At 54.3% G+C, this 21,072-nt stretch overlaps 2 protein-coding genes across 6 annotated transcripts in view; one reads left to right on the plus strand and one right to left on the minus strand.

Moving 5' to 3' along the window:
* DRC3 (dynein regulatory complex subunit 3) overlaps nt 1–805 on the minus strand; it is a 29,141-nt gene extending 28,336 nt beyond the window's left edge. Inside the window, exon 1 of the mRNA XM_058675263.1 lies at nt 616–805. The gene's annotated coding sequence lies outside the window, so the exon portion shown is untranslated. The remainder of the gene's footprint in view (nt 1–615) is intronic.
* A 328-nt stretch (nt 806–1,133) lies between these two features.
* Nucleotides 1,134–21,072, plus strand: part of TOM1L2 (target of myb1 like 2 membrane trafficking protein) — a 112,535-nt gene continuing 92,596 nt past the window's right edge. For all 5 annotated transcript variants that reach the window (XM_058675261.1, XM_058675262.1, XM_004599385.2 and 2 more), the window contains exon 1: nt 1,134–1,284. In XM_058675261.1, the coding sequence (XP_058531244.1) occupies nt 1,233–1,284 (52 nt within the window). In that variant the 5' untranslated portion in view covers nt 1,134–1,232. The remainder of the gene's footprint in view (nt 1,285–21,072) is intronic.

A 21,072-nucleotide genomic window follows, 5' to 3' on the forward strand; every position in this document is an offset into this window, starting at 1 on the left:
GCTAGTTAAGAGAATTCCCATCCACATTCTCAATGCTCTCTTCCTAATCAAGGCTGCACCGGACCCGGGCTTCTAGGGGCCATCATTGCCACAGCTGTTCTGGATGGACACAAGCCCCCCCGCCCCGCCCTCCTGCAGCAGGGCTGCAGCACCCAGCACGGATCCCCGGGCAGTCTGACGGCTGTGTCTCCTCTGGGCAGGAAGTCCGCCGTGGCTCGGCTGCACAGATGGGCAGAGCTGTGGGTGGGTGCGGGGCTGGGACACTGCATCTCCACACAGAGGGCGTAGGGTCCAGTCCCAGCTACGCTGGCTCCGGAGCCCAGGTTCTTGCTGATGCACAGCCCAGGGAGTCTGGGCGGGGACAGGTAGCTGCATCCCACCACCCCACATAGGAAGCAGATGGAGTCCCTGGCTCCTGACTCTGCCCTGGCCCAACCTTGGGCTTTGGGCTCCTGGACAGCAGCTGTTTATTTGTCTCTGCCTCTCAAACTGAATGGAAATTTAAATTTAAAAAAATGAGAACCAGACCAGCAGCCCGAGAAGACAGCCTCAGGAGGGCTAGGTAGGCGGGAGAGGCGCCCCTCGGTCCTTCAGAGCCGCGGCTCCCGCTCTCACCTTCTCCAGCTACAGCGCAGCGAAAGCGTCCTCCGGTTGCTGGGGAGACAAGCGCCGCTCGGTTGCTAAGGGGAAGTTAAGCGCTAGACATCCTGGGTGAAAGTTGACGGATCACGTGATCAGTCCTCCAGAAGAACAACACCAACCAGGTTTAGAGAAAACAAACGTTTATCCAATCAGCACTTTCTATGGGCGGATATCTTTTTAGATCCGCCTCCTCTCCTTGCCCTATTTGAGTGATTGACTCATCCCTTATCCAATGATAGTAAGGATTCTCCAGCTCGAGCTGCAGACGGACGAATCCAAACGTAAAGCCTCTCTTTGGGAGGCGGACCAGGGGAGGTGCCGCTACGCCTGACGGGGACTCCAGTGACCTAGCGCGCTCTCCGCCCAATCGGACGCCGCTGTGTGGGTGGGAGCTTGGCCGAGTTTAGGAGGAACGGCCAATCGGAAGAGGGCTGCGTAGCCCTTGTCCAATAGAACGCGACGGTGGGCGGGGCCGAAGGCCGGGCGCTTGTCGTTCCCGAGGGGTGGAGCGGGGGCAAGTGTCAGTCAGGTCGGGAGCGCGGCTGGGGGACGGCGGACACCCAGGCGGTGGACAGGGCGCCCGGGCCAAGATGGAGTTCCTGCTGGGGAATCCGTTCAGCACCCCGGTGGGGCAGTGTCTCGGTAAGGCGCCGCGTGCGGGTGGGCGACGGGCGGCGGACAGGGCAGGGGTGCCCGGCTTGGCTCGGGGGGGGCCGTGCGCGCGTCCCGCTGGGCGCCGACGCCACCTCCCGGCTGCCCGGCCTGGCCGCGCGTGCGGCCTCTCCGCGGGACCGATGCCGGTCCGGGAGGCGCCCCTGCCGGGCCTAGCGGGGTCTGCCACAGGTGGAGGCCGCCCCGAGCTCCCGCATGATGACCTGCTGCGAGGGAAACGCAGCTCGGCTCAGCTGCAGTGGGGCGCAGGGCGTGCGACTGCTGTCCTGGAACGGTGAGGCCGTGCGCCTCCGTGGACAGGGGCCTGGTTACCTCCGTGGACAGGCCGTGCGCTTCCGTGGACTGGGGCCTGGTGCCTCCATAGACAGGTCATGCGCCTCTGTGGACAGGCCTTGCGCCTCCGTGGATTGGGTCCTGGGTGCCTCTATAGACAAGCAGTGCGCCTCCTTGGTCAGGTGTGCGCCTGTTTGGACAGGCCATGCACCTCCGTGGACAGGGGCCTGGGAGGCTCTGTAGATAGGGATCCTGGTGCCTGTTTGGACAGGCCATGTTCTTCCGTGGACAGACCATGCACCTCCGTGGACAGGTGCTGGGTGCCTCCGTGGTTAGGCCATGTGCCTCGGTGGACCGAGGCCTGGTGCCTCCGTGGACAGGCCATGCACCTCTGTGGACGGGGCCTGGGTGCTTCTGTGGACAGGGGCCCAGATACTTCCCTGGACAGGCCATATGCCTCCGTGGACAGGTACCCGAGTGCCTCCGTGGACAGGGGCCCGGTGTCTCTGTGGACAGGGTCCTGGATGCTTCTGTGGATAGGCCGTGTGCCTGCATGGACAGGCTGTGCACATTCATGGATGGGCCATGTGCTTCCATGGATGGATCTTGGATGCCTCTTTGGACAGGTTGTGTGCTTTCATGGACAGACCATGTGCCTCTGTGGACAGGGGCCATGCATCTCCATGGATGGGGCCCTGGTGCCTGGGAAGGGAGCTTCTGGAGCCACCATGCCCAGTCCTCTCCCTCTGACCTGTGCCCCTCTGCTAGCAAGTGTCTGGCTGCCTGGAAGTGGAACTGGGAAGTTGGGGTCTGTGCGACTCTCGTTGCTCGTTCCCATTTGGGGAAGGTGGATTCCTGTGGCAGAAGGGGACCAGTGCCCAGCTTGTCCTTGCCAAGGATCTGCCTCTGGCAGGTGAGCAGGTGGCCCCAGAGGTGGCCAGTGACCTGGGTGTAGGCAAAAACAATCCCACTGTGGCCCTGGTGTGGGATTGCCTGAACTGGAAAAGCCGCTTGACTTTGCACCTGGGGCTAGAGGGACTGGTGGGGCATCCTTTACAGGTGGGGAGGAGCCCTGGCCGCTCTAGACAGGCCTGGCCGGTTTAGGCAGTAGCCATCTTCATTTCCTGCTTTGCTGACCTGCTGTGGGTCTCACTCTTTTTTTCCCTTCAGGGGTTAGTGGAGGAGGATGGGGCCAGGGAGCTCGCTTCCTTTTCATCCTGATGTGGTAGCTTTGAGAAGGGATCCTGGGTATGCGCCCCCAGAGGCCACTGTGGCCACCTGCTGCCCACCAGGTGTCCACAGATCTTCCTCATGTCGGTCCCTGCCCCCTGAACAGCAGTTTCATGGCAGCCGCTTGTCCAAAGCCGGGAAAGAGATGTGTGTTTTTTGTTTTGTTTTTGTCTCTTCCACCCCCTTCATCATAAGAAATTCTCCATCTTTAATATGTGGGGTAACCGAGAAGGGGTTTAAGAAGCGCAGATAACAAAGGAATTGGGCCGCAGGGCAAAGGGCCCGAGGCTTCTGCTGGGAAGGCCTGCGTTGCCAAAGGATCGTCCGAGCTTCCCAGAAGTCAGTCAGTGTGTCTGTTGAGAGAGCATGCCATACAAAGCAGTGCCGTTTATGTATTAGATTTAATTATGTTTATTCGTTTCATTTTTTTAAAAAAAAGATTTATTTATTTTTATTACAAAAGCAAATTTACAGACAGAAGGAGAGACAAAGATCTTCCACCTGCTGGTTCACTCCCCAGGTGGCTGCAATGGCCGTGCCTGAGCCAATCTGAAGCCAGGAGCCAGGAACACAGAAATAAAATAATGACAACTAAGCTAATATTGACAACAACAGTTCCTGCTTGCTTCAAGCAAGTAGCTCTCCTTTTATTTTATTTATTTATTAGATTATTGTTTTATTTTAATAATCTTTACATGGTTGATTAGGGTACAAAGGGTCAAGGGCCACAGGAAGGTGGGTAAGACCATTGTTTCCACATTATTTATTCTGTATCTAGAAAATCTAGGGCAAGGGGGGGAGATAAAGGGAGAAGCCCCACCCAGCCTCCCACCCATCCCAGGTTCCCGACTTGGGACATGCTCCAAGGGCACTGCTCAGGTGGTTTTGAGAGTTCAACTGTTCTGAATTGCTACCGATTTTGTGTAGCTTTCCTTTTTAAAATAAGTTGGTATTTTGACTTTTCTGGTTTATTTTCAGGATTTTTTTTCCCCCCTGATTTGTCTGAGTGACAGAGACAGACAGCTAGAGAGAGAACTGTCAGCCAGGCATGGGCCAGGAACTCCATCCCTCCATCCAGGTTTCCCATGTGTTCTGAGCCGTCACCCTTGCCTCCCAGCATCTGCATGGGTGCATAGCTACAGTCAGGAGCTGGAACCCTCACCCCTGCCTCCAGACCCAGCACCTGCCCCTCCACCATTCAGGAGAGAAAACAGAGATATAGATGATGGGTAAGGCGGCTCTTTAGTGCCACAGGAAGTCAGGAGCTGCTGGGCCTGGGATGTCTGCCTGGGGAGTGCCCGGGCACATTGGTGGGCACCTGCAGGGCCTGGGTGACAGGTGAAGCCCGCTGTGCAGGGAGAGGAAGAATACTAGTCAAGGTTTTATTCTGATTCCACTTTCCCTTCCTCTGGGCCTTATTTTAGAAAGTTCCTCCCACCAGCTGCACAGGGCTTGTGCCTGCATTGTGCCATCCTGGCAACTCCATAGGCATGTCCAATTGCCTTATGGATGGCACAGCAGTGCTAGGCTCAGGCGCCCGTGGCACAGGTGATGCTCTGGGGAAGGTGTCCTGGGCCTCCCACTCAAATCCTCACCTGGTGCTTTTTCGTTCTGCGAGTTGTACCCAAGACCACAGGTGCACGTAGGTACGTGCTCTGCCCACATCCATCCTGCCCTTCATTCCAGAAGGTTTCTTAGGAGAATGTGGTTTAGAGAGCAAGATAGCAGAGATGGGCGAGACTAAGATATGTGGGGGAAGAAAAATAAAAGGACTGATTTTTATTTCTTGATTCTTTTCCTCTTCTAAAATAAGTATCAGAATGTTACTGCCTTTGAAGGCAGCCATCCACAGCCTTCTGGAGTTGAACTTGCAGTTGCTCCATGGTGCTGGGGAGGTGTTTGGTGGTTTCCTTGTTGGCTGGACAAAGTTTTGAGACTTTTAATTCCTTTTTTTTTAAAAAAAAAAAAACCCATAAGATATTAATGTACCTGCAAAGGGCAGTGAATTAATTCTTTCCAGAATATTGGTGGTGTGGGTAGATCCATTTTCTTCACCAGCAAGCGGGAGATATTGTGTTGTAGAATCCATCAGCTGAGGGGTGCCAGACACTTACTGCTCCACCGTGCCCTCTGCGTGCCAGGTGTCTGGCTCCAGCTTGTCCGTTTATACCTAAATGAGTCAGCCGTTATCATGGCCATTGGCGACTCGCACAGCCCCGCGTTGAAAGCATCTGCTGGACATGGGCTCTCACTTCACTCCACAACATGTGGCTGCTTGGGGGTGGAGGCCCTGGCTCTGAGAAGCTCGTACCAAGCCAGTCCTTGCTAGGAGGAACTTCAGAACCCACCTCTGACAGTCTGGGCTGGGGCAGGTGGGCAGCGTGGCGGTTAAGACAGCTGCATGCCAACTGCACTGCCAGCTCCTGCTTCCTGCTCGCACAGACCCAGGGTGGTGGTGGGGCAGCCATCACGGCTCCCATGACTGCTTGCTGTCACCCACCGTGGGCTGTAACTGGATAGGGTTCCCAGCTCCCAAGCCCGGCGTCAGCCACTGGGAGCCTTCACGTACATTTGGGGAGTGAGTCAAATAAATAGCCTAGTAGTGAAAGTGCCATGTGGGACACAGTTCCTGGGTAGGATATCCAGCCGCGCTGGCAGGTGCAGCTTTCCGTTCATGACAAGCTGTGGTGGCAGTAGGTGACTGGCTTGGTTCCCTGTCTGGGAGACCTGGATTGGGTTCTTGGCTTCTGGTGTTGTTAGTCCGGTCAGCCTTGGCTGCTTGGCCATCTACAGGGTGAAGCAGTGGATGGAAGAGCCACTGTCTGTCAAGTAAATCGCAGTAAGGAAATAAAAATGGAAACATTTTGAAGTTCAAGGAAAATGCACGTTAGGCAGATCTTGTGCATGGTTTTCAAAATTTTTTTCTTGCACCAAAATAAGCTTAGCTTTTAATTCCATCTTTCTAAATTTTTTTTTTAAAGATTTATTTTGGACCCGGCATGGTGGCCTAGCTGCTAAAGTCCTCACCTTGAACACGCCGGGATCCCATATGGGCACCAGTTCTAATCCCGGTGCCCCACTTCCCATCCAGCTCCCTGCTTGTGGCCTGGGAAAGCAGTCAAGGATGGCCCAAAGCCTTGGGACCATGACCTGCGTGGGAGAGCTGGAGGAGTTTCCAAGCTCCTGGCTTTGGATTGGCACAGCACTGACCATTGCACTCACTTGGGGAGTGAGTCATTGTATTAAAGATCTTCCTCTCTGTCTCTCCTCTCTGCATATCTGACTTTCCAATAAAAACAATAAATCTTCTAAAAAAGGATTTATTTTATTTTTATTGGAAAGGCAGAGTTAACAGAGAAAAGGAGGGACAGAGAGAAATATCTGTCACTTGGTCCACTCCCCACGTGGCTGTTGTGGCTGGAGCTGAGCTGATCCGAAGCCAGAATCCAGGAGCCTCTTCTGGGTCCTGGGTCTCCCACAGGGGTGCAGGGTCCCAAGGCTTTGGTCCTTCCTCCACTGCTTTCCCAGGCCACAAGCAGGGAGCTGGATGGGAAGCAGGACCATCTGGGACACAAACCAGCGCCTATATGGGATGCCAGGGTCACAGGTTTAATTTACTAGGCCACAACACCAGTCCTTCATCTCTCCTTTGTCTGCCTGAGAACATTGCATGAGGGTTTTCTTGTGATTAGATTATAAGTGGGATTTACTTCCAGAAAATTGAGAGACACGCTGATAAAGTTCCCATCCACCCGCTCACTGATTCCCCAAGTGCCCCCAGTGCCGAAGGGTGGGCTGAGGCTGTTGCTGTGAGCCAGGTGCGCACTCTGGGCCTCCTTTACTCCCTGAGCCGTCACTGCTGCCTGCTAAGGTCTGTGTTAGCAGGAAGCTGGGGTCAGGAGCTGGAAGCGGGCATCAAATCTGGGCCCTTGGAGATAGACACAGGCGTATTAACGAGCATCTTAACCTGCAGGCCAAATGCCCACCTTGCCCGTAGTTGGAGTTTGTTCTTCTATTTCATTCATTCATTCATTCATTTTGTTGATGGTCTGTATACCCCAGGTCTGTAGTGAGGGACTCAGGTCTAGTAAGGGACCTGAGGCAGCTTCCTAACTCAGATAACACTGACACACACACACACGCAAGAAACACCTGTACAAGGCATAACAAAGCTGGGCTTTAAAAAATGACATTTATCTATAGTTATTTGAAAGGCGGAATAACAGAGAAAGTGAGAGTCTTGCATTTACTTGTTCACTCCCGAAACAGCCATATTGTTGGGAATTTGGGCCAGGCTAAAGGCAGGGCCTCGACCTTCACCCAGGCTTTCCCAAGCGCATCAGCAGGGATTGGGTTGAGAGCAGAGGAGGGAGCACTTAGCACTCAAACGTGCACTCGGACGTGGGCCGCATCCTGGCGTATGGAGTAACTGCTGTGGCAGCGTGTTGGCCCCGAGCCTCTGCTGAGCACTGCAGGGGTACTCCGTGCAGGAAGCATGACTAGCCACTCTGCACATGCTGGCCAGCAGGGAAACCAGGCACTCTGAGGAGAGGTGTCGTGAGAACAGGGAGGTTTTTGCTTGGTGGTCCCTCACAAGCACCAGAGCCCCCAAGTGTGCAGAATGTGTATGTGGAGTGGAGGGGACACTGGCAGCAGGCAGTGCAGCGTCCTCCAAGGTGGAGGAAGGCATGTCCCTGTGAGCCTCCAGGGCCCTGGGAGGAAGCCTGGGGTTTTGAGTGTTGTCCATAATTGCCTGGCTGGGCAGAAGTCCCTCAAAGTCCCGTCGCAGGCATGAGCCCACCTGCAATGCGCACTGGGCAGCAGGCACTGAGGCCACAGCAGGGAGATGGTACTGAGGCTAGCATTGCAGGGCATGGGGTAAGCTACCACCTGCTACAGCGGTACCTCCTGGGAGCGCTGGTTCGAGTCTCATCTATTCCACTTCCCTCCAGCTCCATGCTAATGCCTCCTTGAGAGGCCTCAGGAGATGGCCTATGTGCTTGGGCCCCTGCCTTCTAAGTGGGAGACCCAGAGGGAGTTCTGGGTCCCTGGGTTCAGCCTGGCCCAGATCTAGCTGTTGTGGCTATTTTTTGAGTGAACCAGTTGATGGAAGATCTTTCTCTCACTCTGTAGAGCTAGGAGAGACAGAGAAAGATCTTCCATCTGCTGGTTTGCTCCCCAAGTGGCCCCAATGGCTGGAGATGAGCCGATCCAAAGCCAGGAGCCAGGAACCTCCTCCAGGTCTCCCACGTGGGTGCAGGGTCCCAAAGCTTTGGGCCATCCTCGACTGCTTTCCCAGGCCACAGGCAGGGAGCTGGATGGGAAGTAGAGCAGCTGGGACATGAACCGATGACCATATAGGATGCTGGCAGGTGAAGGATAAGCCGGTGGAGCTGTTGTGCCAGCCCCTTGACAGCTGTTTGAATGTTCCTTCCAGTCCTTGTGACCTAGAAGAGTCCGTTTCTTCATCCAGTCCTCAAGACTGCTGGCCATGCGCTCCAGCCTCTTGCTCCACGCAGGCTTTCTAGATGGTTCTTTGCAGGCTTCTCTTCTCTGAAGTCATAGGACTCACATGTCCACACCATCTGTTTAGCTTTGCCTTCATCTGTAAAACTTACCCTGTGGGTTTGTGTGATTATTGAATGAGCTGATGTGTGCACAGTTTCTGGCCTGGTACCCTGCACGTGGCTGTTGTCTCCAGACACGCCAGTCCTTACTGCTGTTTACCTTGTGATGTTTCAAATATTTTCTTAGAAATTTCTTTGAGAGACCCGTAGAGTTTCCATCCATGGGTTGATTGCTCCAGCGCCCTCCACAGAGGGAGCAGGGCCACCCAGAAGCCGAGAGCCAGGATCTCAGGCTCGGTCTCTTCCATAACACAGGAACACAAGTCCTTGAACCGTTGTCTGTTGCCTCCCATGGGGTACCACACAGGAGGAAGTGGGACCTGGGAGCATGGCTGGAACTTGAACCCTGATACTTCCACATGGGATGCTGGAACTCAACCAGCATTAAAATAAAATAAAATAAAATAAAGTAAAATAAAATATAATGACTTGTCTGGAAGATGGAGAGAGGAGAGGCGAGAGAGATACTCCATTCTCTCCCCCAAAGCTGCCGTAGTCAGGGTGACGCCAGGCTGAAGCCAGAAGCCTGGAATTCCATCAGGGTCTCTCCTCCAGGGTGGCGTGGGTGCCACCCCCAGCTACACAGCCAGCGTGCAGGGCTCCCCTCCCGCCTTCTCTCCTCCAGGGCAGTGTGGGTGCCACCCCCAGCTACACAGCCAGCGTGCAGGGCTCCCCTCCCGCCTTCTCTCCTCCAGGGCGGTGTGGGTGCTTTTGTTTGCTTGTGACCTTTGCCTCCTGTTGGTACTTGTTCTATACAGTTACTCAGCCTTCGCTTAGTTTCCGCTAGTCTTAATTATTATAGCCTCTTTATTAACCTTAAATTATCGGCTGTGATTTATCTGGGCTCTCACCCCGTGCCAGGCACCTTGCTGAGCAGCATACACCTGTTATCTCATTTCATGTTTATTTCCTCTGAAAACAGTGGTGACCCAATGGGGTGGTGGTTATCTGCACTGTACAAAGAGATGGGGCGGCCTGGAGGAGGACTTGGGCGAAGTTCTGGAGCTCATGTCACCCAAGGTGACTTATGTTTGGGCAGTCTGGCGCCAGAACTATTGGTCACACCGCTTGTGGGCAGTGAGCAGTCAGTTCCCACAGGGACAAGAGAGGAGCCTAGGGCCTGGTGCAGTAGCCTAGTGGCTAAAGCCCTCACCTTGCACTTGCTGGGATCCCATACAGGTGCTGGTTCTAATCCCAGTGGCCCCATGGCCCATCCAACTCCCTGCTTGTGGCCTGGGAAGGCAGTGGAGGTTGGCCCAAAGCCTTGGGACCCTGCACCCCTGTGGGAGACCTGGAAGAGGCTCCTGGTTCCTGGCTTTGGATCAGCGCAGCTCTGGCTTTTGCAGCCGGTTGGGGAGTGAATCATCAGATCAAAGATCATCCTCTCCATCTCTCCTCTTCTCTGTATATCTGACTTTGTGATTTTGTTGTTTGGTTTTAGGGGTTCCCAAGATAATCCTGGATTTTCATGCCTTACCAGATACATGATGTGTGGACAGGTGTCTGCCATTCCTGGGGTTACCCTCTAGGTGTGCATGAGCAGGAAGCTTGCCTGGAAAGTGGGGTCAGGACTCAGTGCAGACCCTGTGGGACGGGCTGCCTCTCAGCCGCTATGCCGAGGACCTGTCCCCGCCGGAGCGCTTTGAAGGGATTCAGTGACACCAAGTCCGCTCACACTGCTGCAGCACGCATCAGTACCCATGATTTCCAGAACTCTTTCATCTTACAGCACTGAAAAGACGCCTTGCATCTTCCTCCCTTCCCACCTGCATCCTGGCTGGCCGTGGGCCACCATTTACGGCACCATCATCATCACCGTGGCTGGCCCCGGGAACTCTCATGGGGATGGATTGCAGTGTCCATCCCCATGTCACTTTCTTTTTTTTTTAAACTTACTATTGGAAAGGCAGATTTATAGAGTGAAGGAGAGACAGAGAGAGAGATTCCATCTGCTGTCTCATTGTCCAAATGGCTACAATAGCCAGAGCTGAGCCGATCTGAAACCAGGAGCCTCTTCTGAGTCTCCCACGCGGGTGCCCGGTCCCAAGGCTTTGGGCCGTCCTCAACTGCTTTCCCGGGCCACAAGCAGGGAGCTGTGGGAAGTGGAACAGCTGGGGCATGAACCAGCACTCTTATGGGATCCCTGCGTTTGCCAGAGGAGCATCAGCTGATTGAGCTGTTGTAGTGAGCTCCTTCCCTGGGTACCTTCTCCTGCTTGACACTACGTCCTGCAGTGTCGGCTGAGGCTTCCTGCCCTAGGAGGCTGTATAACCCATCACATGTGTGTAGTCTTCCACAAGCTCATGGCAATTAGTGTGATGAAAAAGCTGTAGAGTGCACAAATTTTCCAACTGATTTAAAAAATCCCTTTTCTTTGGACTTCTGAAAATCCTCTTGTGTATGTTGCATGTTGTCCATCCATCCATCTCCACCATCTGTCCATCCATCCCTGCCGTCCATCCATCCATCCCCACCGTCCATCCATCCCTACTGTCCATCCCCACCGTCCATCCATCCATCCATCCCTACCGTCCGTCCATCCATCACCACAGTCAGTCTGTCCATCCATCCATCCCCACCATCCATCCATCCATCCATCCATCCATCTCCACCATCTGTCCATCCATCCCTGCCATTCATCCATCCATCCCCACAGTCTGTCCATCCATCCATCCCCACCGTCCATCCATCCATCCATCATTGATGGGCACCTATGTTGTTCCCATGTGTTTGACTAGTATGCAGAATTCTGATATGGCTGTGCCTGTATCACCATCTGTTCATGTTCCTCTTTTCAGTTATTTTGAGTGTAGCTAGAAGTAGAATGGCAGGGTTGGTGGTAGTTCTATTTTCCTTTTTTGAAAAGCTCTCGTACTGTTTTTCATGGTTGTTGTAGCATTTTTCATTCCAACTCTCTGCACACGGAGTTCCCATTTTTCTCTGTTCTCACTAACACTTCTTTTCACTCTTGCTTTGCTTTTTCTGTTCAGTATCTCTCCTAAGGATATCCCCGTGTGAGGTTTATTTGTGTTTTTAAATTTTATTTATTAGAGAGAAGGAGAGATAGTCCACTCACTGATCCATTCCCCAAGTGGCTGTAGTGGCTGATGCTGGGCCAGGCGGAAGCCAGGAAGCTGGAACTCTTGTGTCTTCCACATGGGTGCAGGGGTCCAAGAGCTTGGACAGCCCTCTGCTGCTTTCCCAGGGGAAGTGGAGCGGTTGGGATTCGAACTGGCGTCCACATGGAATCCCAGCGCTTCAAGGTGCAGCATTAGCCTGTTGAGCCACAGCGCCAGCCCCAGAGTTATCCATTTAGTCCTCCTGATGTAGGACTTAAGTGTCAAAGTGTCCTTGTCATCACAGCCAGCTTTCTGGCAGTCTGGTCTACAGATGTTTCTTCGGCGCTCATTGAGACTGGTAGATTGGTTTTTCCCTTTGGATTTGCTTTGACACTGCTGTGGAGAAGCGGGGAGAGAGGGCGTTTCAGCAGATGGAGAGTCACCTGGCCTGCTCTTGGCCTGCAGCTGCTGCTTGGCTCCTTAAGGAAGGCTCACCCAGCCATCTGGGAGAATTCTGTTTTCAGAATTCTGTTTTTGTGTATGGGGGTGGGGTTGGCTGGCTGGGGTGAGGGGGTGAAGTTGACTGGGTGGGTAGGTGTGGGTGGGGCGGGCTGGCTGGGAGGGTGTTTGTGTGTGGAGGGGTGTGTAGGGACAGATTCCTTCATCTCTGGGAGTTGAGCTGTGGGTCTTGCAGAGCTGGGGACAAGGCCAGGGCCTACGAGAGGACCCTGTTGGTGTGTGTGCCACTCCCCATGGCAGGAGAGACCCCAGGTGATCTGGAGCTTAGTCTGGGCAAGGTAGACAGGGATGTTAATCAGCTATCCCTCAGAGGCTGCCCAGGGGAGAGATGTACAGGTCGCAGGTCAGGGCTAGGGGCGTGGCTTCCACACCCCTTCTCCCACCCGGCTCTCCCAGCACCTCCCCCCAGCCTGAAGCTCCTGAGACCCCCATGAATTAGGGGGTTCTTTACTTTCATGAAGACATATTTATTTGCAAGCAATTGAAAGAGAGATCTTTCCAAGCACTCCCCAAATGCCGGTAGCAGCTGGGGCTGGGCCACACTGAAGCTAGGTACTTGGAACTCCATCCAGGCCTTCCCACGTGGGTAACAGGGGTGCAAAGGCTTGAGCCAGCTGCTGTGGCCATCTCAGGGGTGTGAGCGAGGAAGCTAGATTAGAAGCCGAGCAGCCAGGACTCCAACCGGTGCTCATATGGATGCTGGCACGGCAGGGGGGTGGGGCTTAGCGTGCTGCTGCATAATGCCATGAGGCAAGACATTTTAATAAAAAATGTGTTTATTTTACTTGAAAGTAAATGGCTGAAACAGGCAGAGCTAGGCTGATCTGAAGCCAGGAGCTTCTTCCGGTTTCTGAAGTAGTGCCGGATCCCAGTGCCCTTCCCAGGCTTCCCACAGGGAGCTGGAAGGGAAGTGGAGCTACCAGGACGTGAACTGGTGCCCTTAGGGATATGCACCCCACAGGGGGAGGATTAGCGTGCTCTGCCACCAAGTCACCCCCAGAAGACAGTCTTATCACTCTGATGTTCCAAGATGCAGGAGCCCAGTGGCAGGGCCTAGAGACCAAGACTTGAGGCAGACGCTGGTTGCTGGGCTGCAGGCAGAGGCATGCCACAGGCTTGCACTGACTCCATTTCTGGACTCCCGGTATCTATCCTCCTGCTTAGCTCCCAGCCTCTGGCCAGGCAGGTGGGTCTCTGGGTGAGAACCAGGAGGCTAGCTCTGCTGTTGGGTGGTAGTGTAGTTCTTGATTCTGCCTCAGGAAGTAATCACTTTTAGATGGTTTGACAGCAGACGTCCTGAGGTAGAGCAGGCTTGCTGGGCTGGGGGAGACTGTTGAGCCCCAGGTTTCATGATTTCAACGAAGGAAGTTTATAAGATCACTTTTGGTCATCTGTTCTGCCCACTTTCCTTAGACCAGGCCAGAAGAAGGGATTAATGGCAGGCTGGGACTTGGGACTTGTGGTCTGGTCGCTGCGCCGGGGCTGCCCTGCTGTGTGTGTGGTTTGGGAGCTGGTGAGCTTCCATCTGTTGTCTCATTGAAAGAGCACAGCTTGCTTGAACAGCTGGCTTGGAAAGTTCTTTTCCCAGCCCAAAGCATGGTGACTTTCTGCTTCCATGAGCCCTTGAGCCCCGAGAAGATGGTAAACGTTCTTTCTGTATTTCTTTTTTTTAAGATTTATTTTTTTAAAAGATTTATTTTATTTTTATTGGAAAGTCAGATATACAGAGAGGAAGAGAGACAGAAAGATCTTTCGTCCGATGATTCACTCCCCAAGTGACTGCAATGGCCGATGTTGTGCCAATCCAAAGCCAGGAGGAGCCAGGAACCTCTTCCAGGTCTCCCACGCGGGTGCAGGGTCCCAAGGCTTTGGGCCATCCTTGACTACTTTCCCAGGCCACAGGCAGGGAGCTGGATGGGAAGCGGGCTGCTGGGATTAGAACCGGTGCCCATATGGGATCCTGGTGCATTGAAGGCGAGGACTTTAGCCGCTAGGCCATGCCGCCGGGGCCTCATCTTTCTATATTTCAAAGTCAGAGAGGGAGAGACAGAGAAAGATCTTCCACCCACTGGTTCACTCCTTAAATGGCCACCACTGTTGGCCTGGGCCAGACGGACACCAGGACTTCCTCCTCATCTCTCATGCAGGTGGACGTGAGTCATCCTCTGTTGCTTTTCCAGGTGTGTTAGCAGCAGGGTGTTGGATCAGCAGTGGAGCAGACAGGGCTCGGATTGGCATAGATATGGGATGCTGACATTGCTGTCATCAGTTCAGTAGGCACACACACAAGGAACATGGCACTAAAAGCTCAGTTGGGCCGGCAGTTGAGATTCCAGTTGGAATACCAGCATCCCACATCCAAGTGGCCAGACTCAGGGCTTGGGCCGTCCATGTCAGCCTCCTGCTGAGACGTAGGTGGCAGTTGGAGAGGTTAGTTCTCTGTCAGCTACTGTGAGCTGACCAACAAAAAAGGTGATTCATTTATTTTCATACTAGAAGTGTTGAAATCCATGTTTTTGTAGTATTCCTTTGTCATTAATTTCTTGAAGACCTTTCATAGGTATGAACTTCAGATTTTTTTTTTGCACCAAAATAAACTTGTAATTCCATTTCCATGAACATTCTAAGTACTGTCATGTGTAGACATGTGCGTGTGTGTGATGCATACAGGAGTGAAACTGCCTTCTAGTATTTTTCACCATTATTTATTTGAAAGGCATTGTGACAGATAGAGGAGGAGAAGCAGTTAAAGAGAGATCTTCTACCCACTGGTTTGTTCTGCAAATGGCAATAGCTGAGACCGACCCAGGAACCCAGAACCCTCTCCAGGTCTCCCTCACCTGGGGAACAAGGGCCCAAAAGCTTGGGTCAACTTTTGCTGTTTTCCCAGGCACTTTAACGGGGAGCTGGGACTTGAACCAGCACCGTGGTGTGAAGTGTAGATGTCCTGAACAGCATCTTAACCTACCGTGCCACAGTGCCCACCTCAATTGTGACAAATGCCTGCATCTATTGTACCACACTCCGTCAGGACCTGGACAGGCAGCCCTGCCCCAGAGTGCTCACTTGTGCCCCTCCCTGACCTGGCACACCCAGTGGGTCTTGGTGTCTGTGGCCGGGGTTAGTTGGGCGTGCCTGAGGAGGAGGGAAGGGGAGCCCCTCCGACGATGTCTGGAAGATACACCCTGCTTCCTTTTTGTAGTCCTGGCACAGTTGTGGAAGTTAGAATCTTGTGCACCTGCCGTCATGAATGACCAAGTGGCCTGGGGTCCCGCCTGTGTGTCCAAGCGAGAGCCCTTTGCCAGTGCTGAGCGTGCTGGAAGAGCCAGAGGGAACAGCTTGGTTTCCAGATTCTAAGCTGAATGTGTTTCTATAATGGTCGGTGTCACAGTCAGCTGGGCGAATGGGAGCCACCAGCCGAGACGCTCAGCTGCAGCAGCCGCAGAGGCCCCTGGGCCTGCCACGCTCCTGATGAGGTGCCCGGGAGACAGCCTCGTTTCTGTTGGAGCAGCCAGCCGGGTGGCTGCCGGGGTGAGCTCCTGGCTGGAGAGCGTCCCTCCCTTTTGTTCATTCTCCGTCTTTAGCGTTGCTTTTCACCTGTCTGGTCATGTGTGGGCTGGCACAGGGGACACACCAGGCCCCTGCCCCCATCCCTTCCTCCCTGCTGATCCTCAGATGTCAGGACTGGCTTAGATCACCCCTAACCCCGACACCACACCACAGGCCCTGAGTCACTGCGGTACTTAGATTGTACATGTATTGAAAACTTATCTAGTTAAGTGCGTCAGCTATTCAACTGTGAGTCATATCATGTGCTTGGCACAAGAGCTGCTGGAGCAGGACCCACGGGGAGGAACCTCTCTGTGGAGTGGAAGGGAGGGGAGAGGAGGAGGCGGCAGGGAACATTCCTGGAATATCTGTGTTGGGCCCTTAACCCACTTGACCCTGGGAGCCAAGCATTTTATTTTGCTTGTGACTTTGTCCGCATCCTCCGGGGAGCAGGAATGAAGCTCAGAAAGGCCACCTGCTTCCCCCTACCCAGTGGCTGTGTGTGCTGGTCGGGCCCAGCCGGGCAGTGAGGTCAGCTGCGAGCTGCTTCCATCCATGGACCTGCTGCTTGCTGGGCACGGGGGTCTACCAAGTCAGGGGCTCAGCCCCTCAAGAACATGGCGGGCCCCTCTTGGAGGGCACTGGGATTCTTTATCTTCCTGGGCCCTCCTGTTTGCCCCAGCACCTCCCGAAGACTGTTGGAGCCAAACTGCTACTTCCTGATGAAGTGACTCGGCTCAGCCCATGGTGCGAGAGAGCCAAGTTCAAGCGCAGTGTGTGTGCTGAGTCCATTCATATTGTCATGCAACCCTCAGCACAGTCTACCTCAAAACTCTTTAAAATGAGGGCCCGGCGGCGTGGCCTAGCGGCTAAAGTCCTCGCCTTGAACACCCCGGGATCCCATATGGGGGCCAGTTCTAATCCCAGCAGCCCCACTTCCCATCCAGCTCCCTGCTTGTGGCCTGGGGAAGCAGTTGAGGACGGCCCAAAGCTTTGGGACCCTGCACCTGCGTTGGGAGATCCGGAAGAGGTTCCTGGTGCCCGGCATCGGATTGGCGCGCACCGGCCCATTGCGGCTCACTTGCGGAGTGAAACATCGGATGGAAGATCTTCCTCTCTGTCTCTCCTCCTCTCTGTAAATCCGGCTTTCCAATAATAATAAATCTTTCAAAAAAAAAAAAACTCTTTAAAATGTATTTGAAAAGCAGAGTGACAGGAGAGAGACAGAGATGTTTTCTATTTACTGGTTTACACTCCAAACAGCTGCGATGGCTGAGGCCGAGCCAGCCTCAAGCTGGGAGCCTGGAGCTCCATCTGGGCCTCCCACAGGGGTGGGCCTTCCTCTGCTGCCTTTCCAGCCGCATCAGCAGGAAGCTGGATGGGAAACAGAGCAGCCAGGACTCAAACCAGTAACCCGGTATGGAATGTTGCAGGCAGCAGCTTAACTTTACCCCTCCCAACTTTTTCATCTTCCCAAATGGAAACAAACCCTTGGCTCCCCACCCCCAGCCCCTGGCATACACGGTCTCTGACCTTGACCAGTCCAGGTGCAGTACTCATGCCCTCTGAGGGATTGATTTTACCAGGCTCCCCTACAGCAGGCCGGAGGACACTTTCCTGGATTCCCAGGGAAATGCAGGAATGCAGGAAGGTCCCGTCTGTTGTGTAAACCACCTCTCCTCTCCTGTTCATCCCAAGAGGGGGGCCTGGGACTGTTGTGAGTGGTGACACTGCTGTGAGTGGAGGAGGGGGCGTCCCCACTTGCCTTCCTTCTGGATGCGTATCTTGAAGCAGAGTGTCTGGGCCGCATGGTGATTCCCACATTGGCCGAACCGTCTTTTCCATCCCCACTTACCAGGCTCCCCCTCTCTCTGCCCAGCACTTGATGGGTGTTTTCCATTGTTCCCTGCTGGCCAACCTAGTGGGCGTGCCTTGGTTGCGGGACCCACACAGAAGCCGCCCTCCCTCCTCCTGGGTGAGGGTGAGTGTGCTGCCGGTTGTGGGTCGCAGATTTTGTTTGTTGGTGTTTCATATTCTTCAGTAGTGTAGACTATACACAATTGTTCTCTTGGGGCCAGCATTGTGGGGGTGGGGTGGGGGCTCCCCAGCTCAGGAGCTTAGACACCATGCTAAAAAAGAGGGGCTGGCATGGTAGCCTAGCAGCTAAAGTCCTTGCCTCGCACATGCCAGGATCCTATATGGCCACAGGTTCTTATCCCGGCAGCCCCGCTTCCCATCCAGCTCCCTGCTTGTGTGGCCTGGGAAAGCAGTCGAGGACGGCCCAAAGCATTGGGATCCCGTAGCTATGTGGGAGACCCAGAAGAATTTCTGGCTCTGACTTTGGATTGGCTCAGCACCGGCTGTTGTGGTCACTTGGGGAGTGAATCAGCAGATGGAAGATCTTCCTCTCTGTCTCTCCTTCTCTCTGTATATCTGACTTTCCACTAAAAATAAAAATAGTTTTTAAAATGTTTTTTATTTTACTTTAATAGAAATAAATCTTTTAAAAAATTATTATGATAATTTTTACATAGCTGATTAGGGCACAAAGTGTCAAGGGCTACAGGAAAGTGTTTCCACATTATTTTTTTCTGTATCTTGGGAAAGAGGGGAGTTAAAGGGAGAAGTCCCACCCAGTCTCCCACCCATCCCAGGTCCCCGATGGGTGGCATGCTCTGAGGGTCCTGCTCAAGTGGTTTTGATAGTTCAACAGTTCCGAATTGCTGCCAGTCCTGCCATTCCAAGCACAATGAACTCTCTCCAGAATCCACTGGTTGACATAGTTCACTTTAGAGTCTCCATTTACCCAGATTTTCACTGCCAACATACGACTGGGGTGGTTGATTTGTTCTGTCCTCTGTTGTGATACCAGGCATCCTCTGCAGGTTCTGATGGACTGCCATATCCTCCATGTGCACCTGGCTATGCTGTCCACTGCTCTGAGCCTCTGAGGAAACTCAGCTGACACTTGCACTCCATGGGCAGACCATTGGGGGATTTACAGGGTCATTTGTGCCCAAATGGTACAGCAGACATCATTGGCTCTAACTGTGCTGCTGGTATTCTGTCTGCCCTTGGTGAGCAGTCAGGGGCAGCCTGCACGCCGGGCACCCCCCTCAGCAGCAGGGAGCACAGGGGGATGAAGGGGTGAAGATCATCCGAACGTGTCCCTGTTCCCTCTGCCCCTGGTGGCATGAGAACGCCTGGGGAGGGGGCGCTGTGGGCAGCCAGGGTCGCTGGTTCTGTCCAGAACTTTCCTAAAAGACAGCTCCACGGTTTAGTGGCAGCAGGTGACAGTGTAACCAGCTGGAGCGTGAGTGTTAGCAGGTGTGGGCAGGTGAGGTGGCTCAGGAGGGCCAGGGATCCTGCTCCCACCTCCGGCCCCGCCACCTTGACCCTGTCAGCGTCCTTCTCCTGCTGCTGGGCGTGGCCGTGTGGCCCTTTGCCCAGCAGTATGGCCACATTGCTTTGGACACTTACCCTTTGCCGTGGTTTAAATTTCTAGAAATAAAACGTCTGGTCAGGCTCCAAAAGGACGCTGGACATTTTGACTGTGGCTGTGGGATGGACCTCCCAAAGGTGTTGTCAGCCAGCCACCGGCAGTGCCTGTGGTCCCCATCCAGTCCCTCCTCAGCGCTCATATCCTTTGTGTGTGTGTATATCCCAGGAGGAGGAAGGCGTTCAGTTGCTGCTGGTCTGTGCTGTCTGAGAGAAAACCATCTGTAAGGATCGTGATCAGAGCGGCTGCCTTCAGCTGCCTCCTTCCTGGGCCCTGGGGCACACGAACTGCCTGGCTCATGTTCCCTCGCACGCTTCCCCTGCCCCTGCAGCAAGCCAAGGCCTCTGATGCTGCTTCCTTTTATTTTTTTTGAAAAAGGATTTCTTTCTCTCTCTGTCTCTTTTTCTTTCCTTCTTTTTCTATTGAAAAGGCTGATTTACACAGGGAAGGGGAGACAAAGACCTTTCATCCCGTGGTTCACTCCCCAAGTGGCCACAATGACCAGACTAAAGCCTGCCACTCCAACTGGGTCTTCTCCCATGAGGGTGGCATGGGCCCTTGGCAGGGACCCGAGTCCTTGAATGTCCGCTGCTGCCTCCCAGGGTAAGCATTTCAGGCACGTGGATCGGAAGCTGAGACAGGACTCCAACCTGCATTCAATATGGCTTAACTTGCTGTGCCACCAGGGGGCAGGGCTAGCGTGGTGGCTCAGCAAGCTAAGCCACCACCTGCAGTACCCACATCCCATATGGGGGCACTGGTTCATGTCCTGGCTGCACTCCTTCCCATCCAGCTCCCTGCTGTGGCCCCTCCCCAGGGGCGGGAGGGATTGGAGCCCCACCCACAAAAGCCACAGCTCTGCAGGGCCCAGGTGAGCACCATCACCCCGCCCCACCCCCAGGGCCTTCTGCAGAAGATCTGCACTAGGCCTACTCCTCCTTGGTGGGAGCAGCTCCCAGCCCCAGCACTAGGCCCACTCCTCTTGGGTAGGAGCAGCTCCCAGCCCCCAGCACTAGTCCTACTCCTCTTGGGTGGGAGCAGCTCCCAGCCCCCAGCACTAGGCCCACTCCTGTTGGGTGGAAGCAGCTCCCAGCCCCAGCACTAGGCCCACTCCTGCTGGGTGGGAGCAGCTCCCAGCCCCCCAGCACTAGGCCCACTCCTGCTGGGTGGGAGCAGCTCCCAGCCCCCAGCACTAGGCCCACTCCTGCTGGGTGGGAGCAACTCCCAGCCCCCAGCACTAGGCCTGCTCCTCTTGGGTGGGAGCAGCTCCCAGCCCCCCAGCACTAGGCCCACTCCTGTTGGGTGGAAGCAGCCCCGGTCCCCTGCACTAGGCCCACTCCTATTGGGTGGGAGCAGCTCCCAGCCCCCAGCACTAGGCCCACTCCTGTTGGGTGGAAGCAGCCCCGGTCCCCAGCACAGCCTGCTGAGTGACCTCCAGCTCTGGGAACGAGGCGCAGAGGGCCCAGGGGCAGCAGCCCTGGGAATGCCTGCTGCTCCATTCTCCACCCTGCTTACTCCAGCCTGGGCCTCTGACTTGGCTTAGTGTTGCTCCCAGAGCGTGTCCTTTTCCCCTGTAAACTGAACTCCTGAGGTCAGGGAATGGCACAGTTACTGCTACAGTCAGCATTAACTAACACGTCAGTGCTAGTCTCTATATATTATTTTTAGTTTTTAAGAAATATTTATATATGTGTGTGTGTTCATATGTATTTGAAAATCAAGAAATACAGAGAGGGTGAAAAAGAGAGATATCTTTTCAGTCTACTGGTTCACTCCCCAAATGGCTGCATTGGTCAGGGCTGGGCCCGGTATAAACCAGCAACATGGGACCCCATTCAGGTCTCCAGTGTGGGTGGCAGGAGCCCAAGGATTGGGGCTGTCTTGTGTGTTCCGCCCAGGTAGTGAGCTGGATACGAAACGCAACAGCTGTTAGGCCAGTGTGATGCCTCAGCTGGCTAATCCTGAGCCCAAGAGTGCCAGCATCCCATATGGGCGCCGGCTC

This window comes from Ochotona princeps, chromosome 17 (assembly GCF_030435755.1).
Source record: "Ochotona princeps isolate mOchPri1 chromosome 17, mOchPri1.hap1, whole genome shotgun sequence".
NCBI classification, from domain to species: domain Eukaryota; kingdom Metazoa; phylum Chordata; class Mammalia; order Lagomorpha; family Ochotonidae; genus Ochotona; species Ochotona princeps.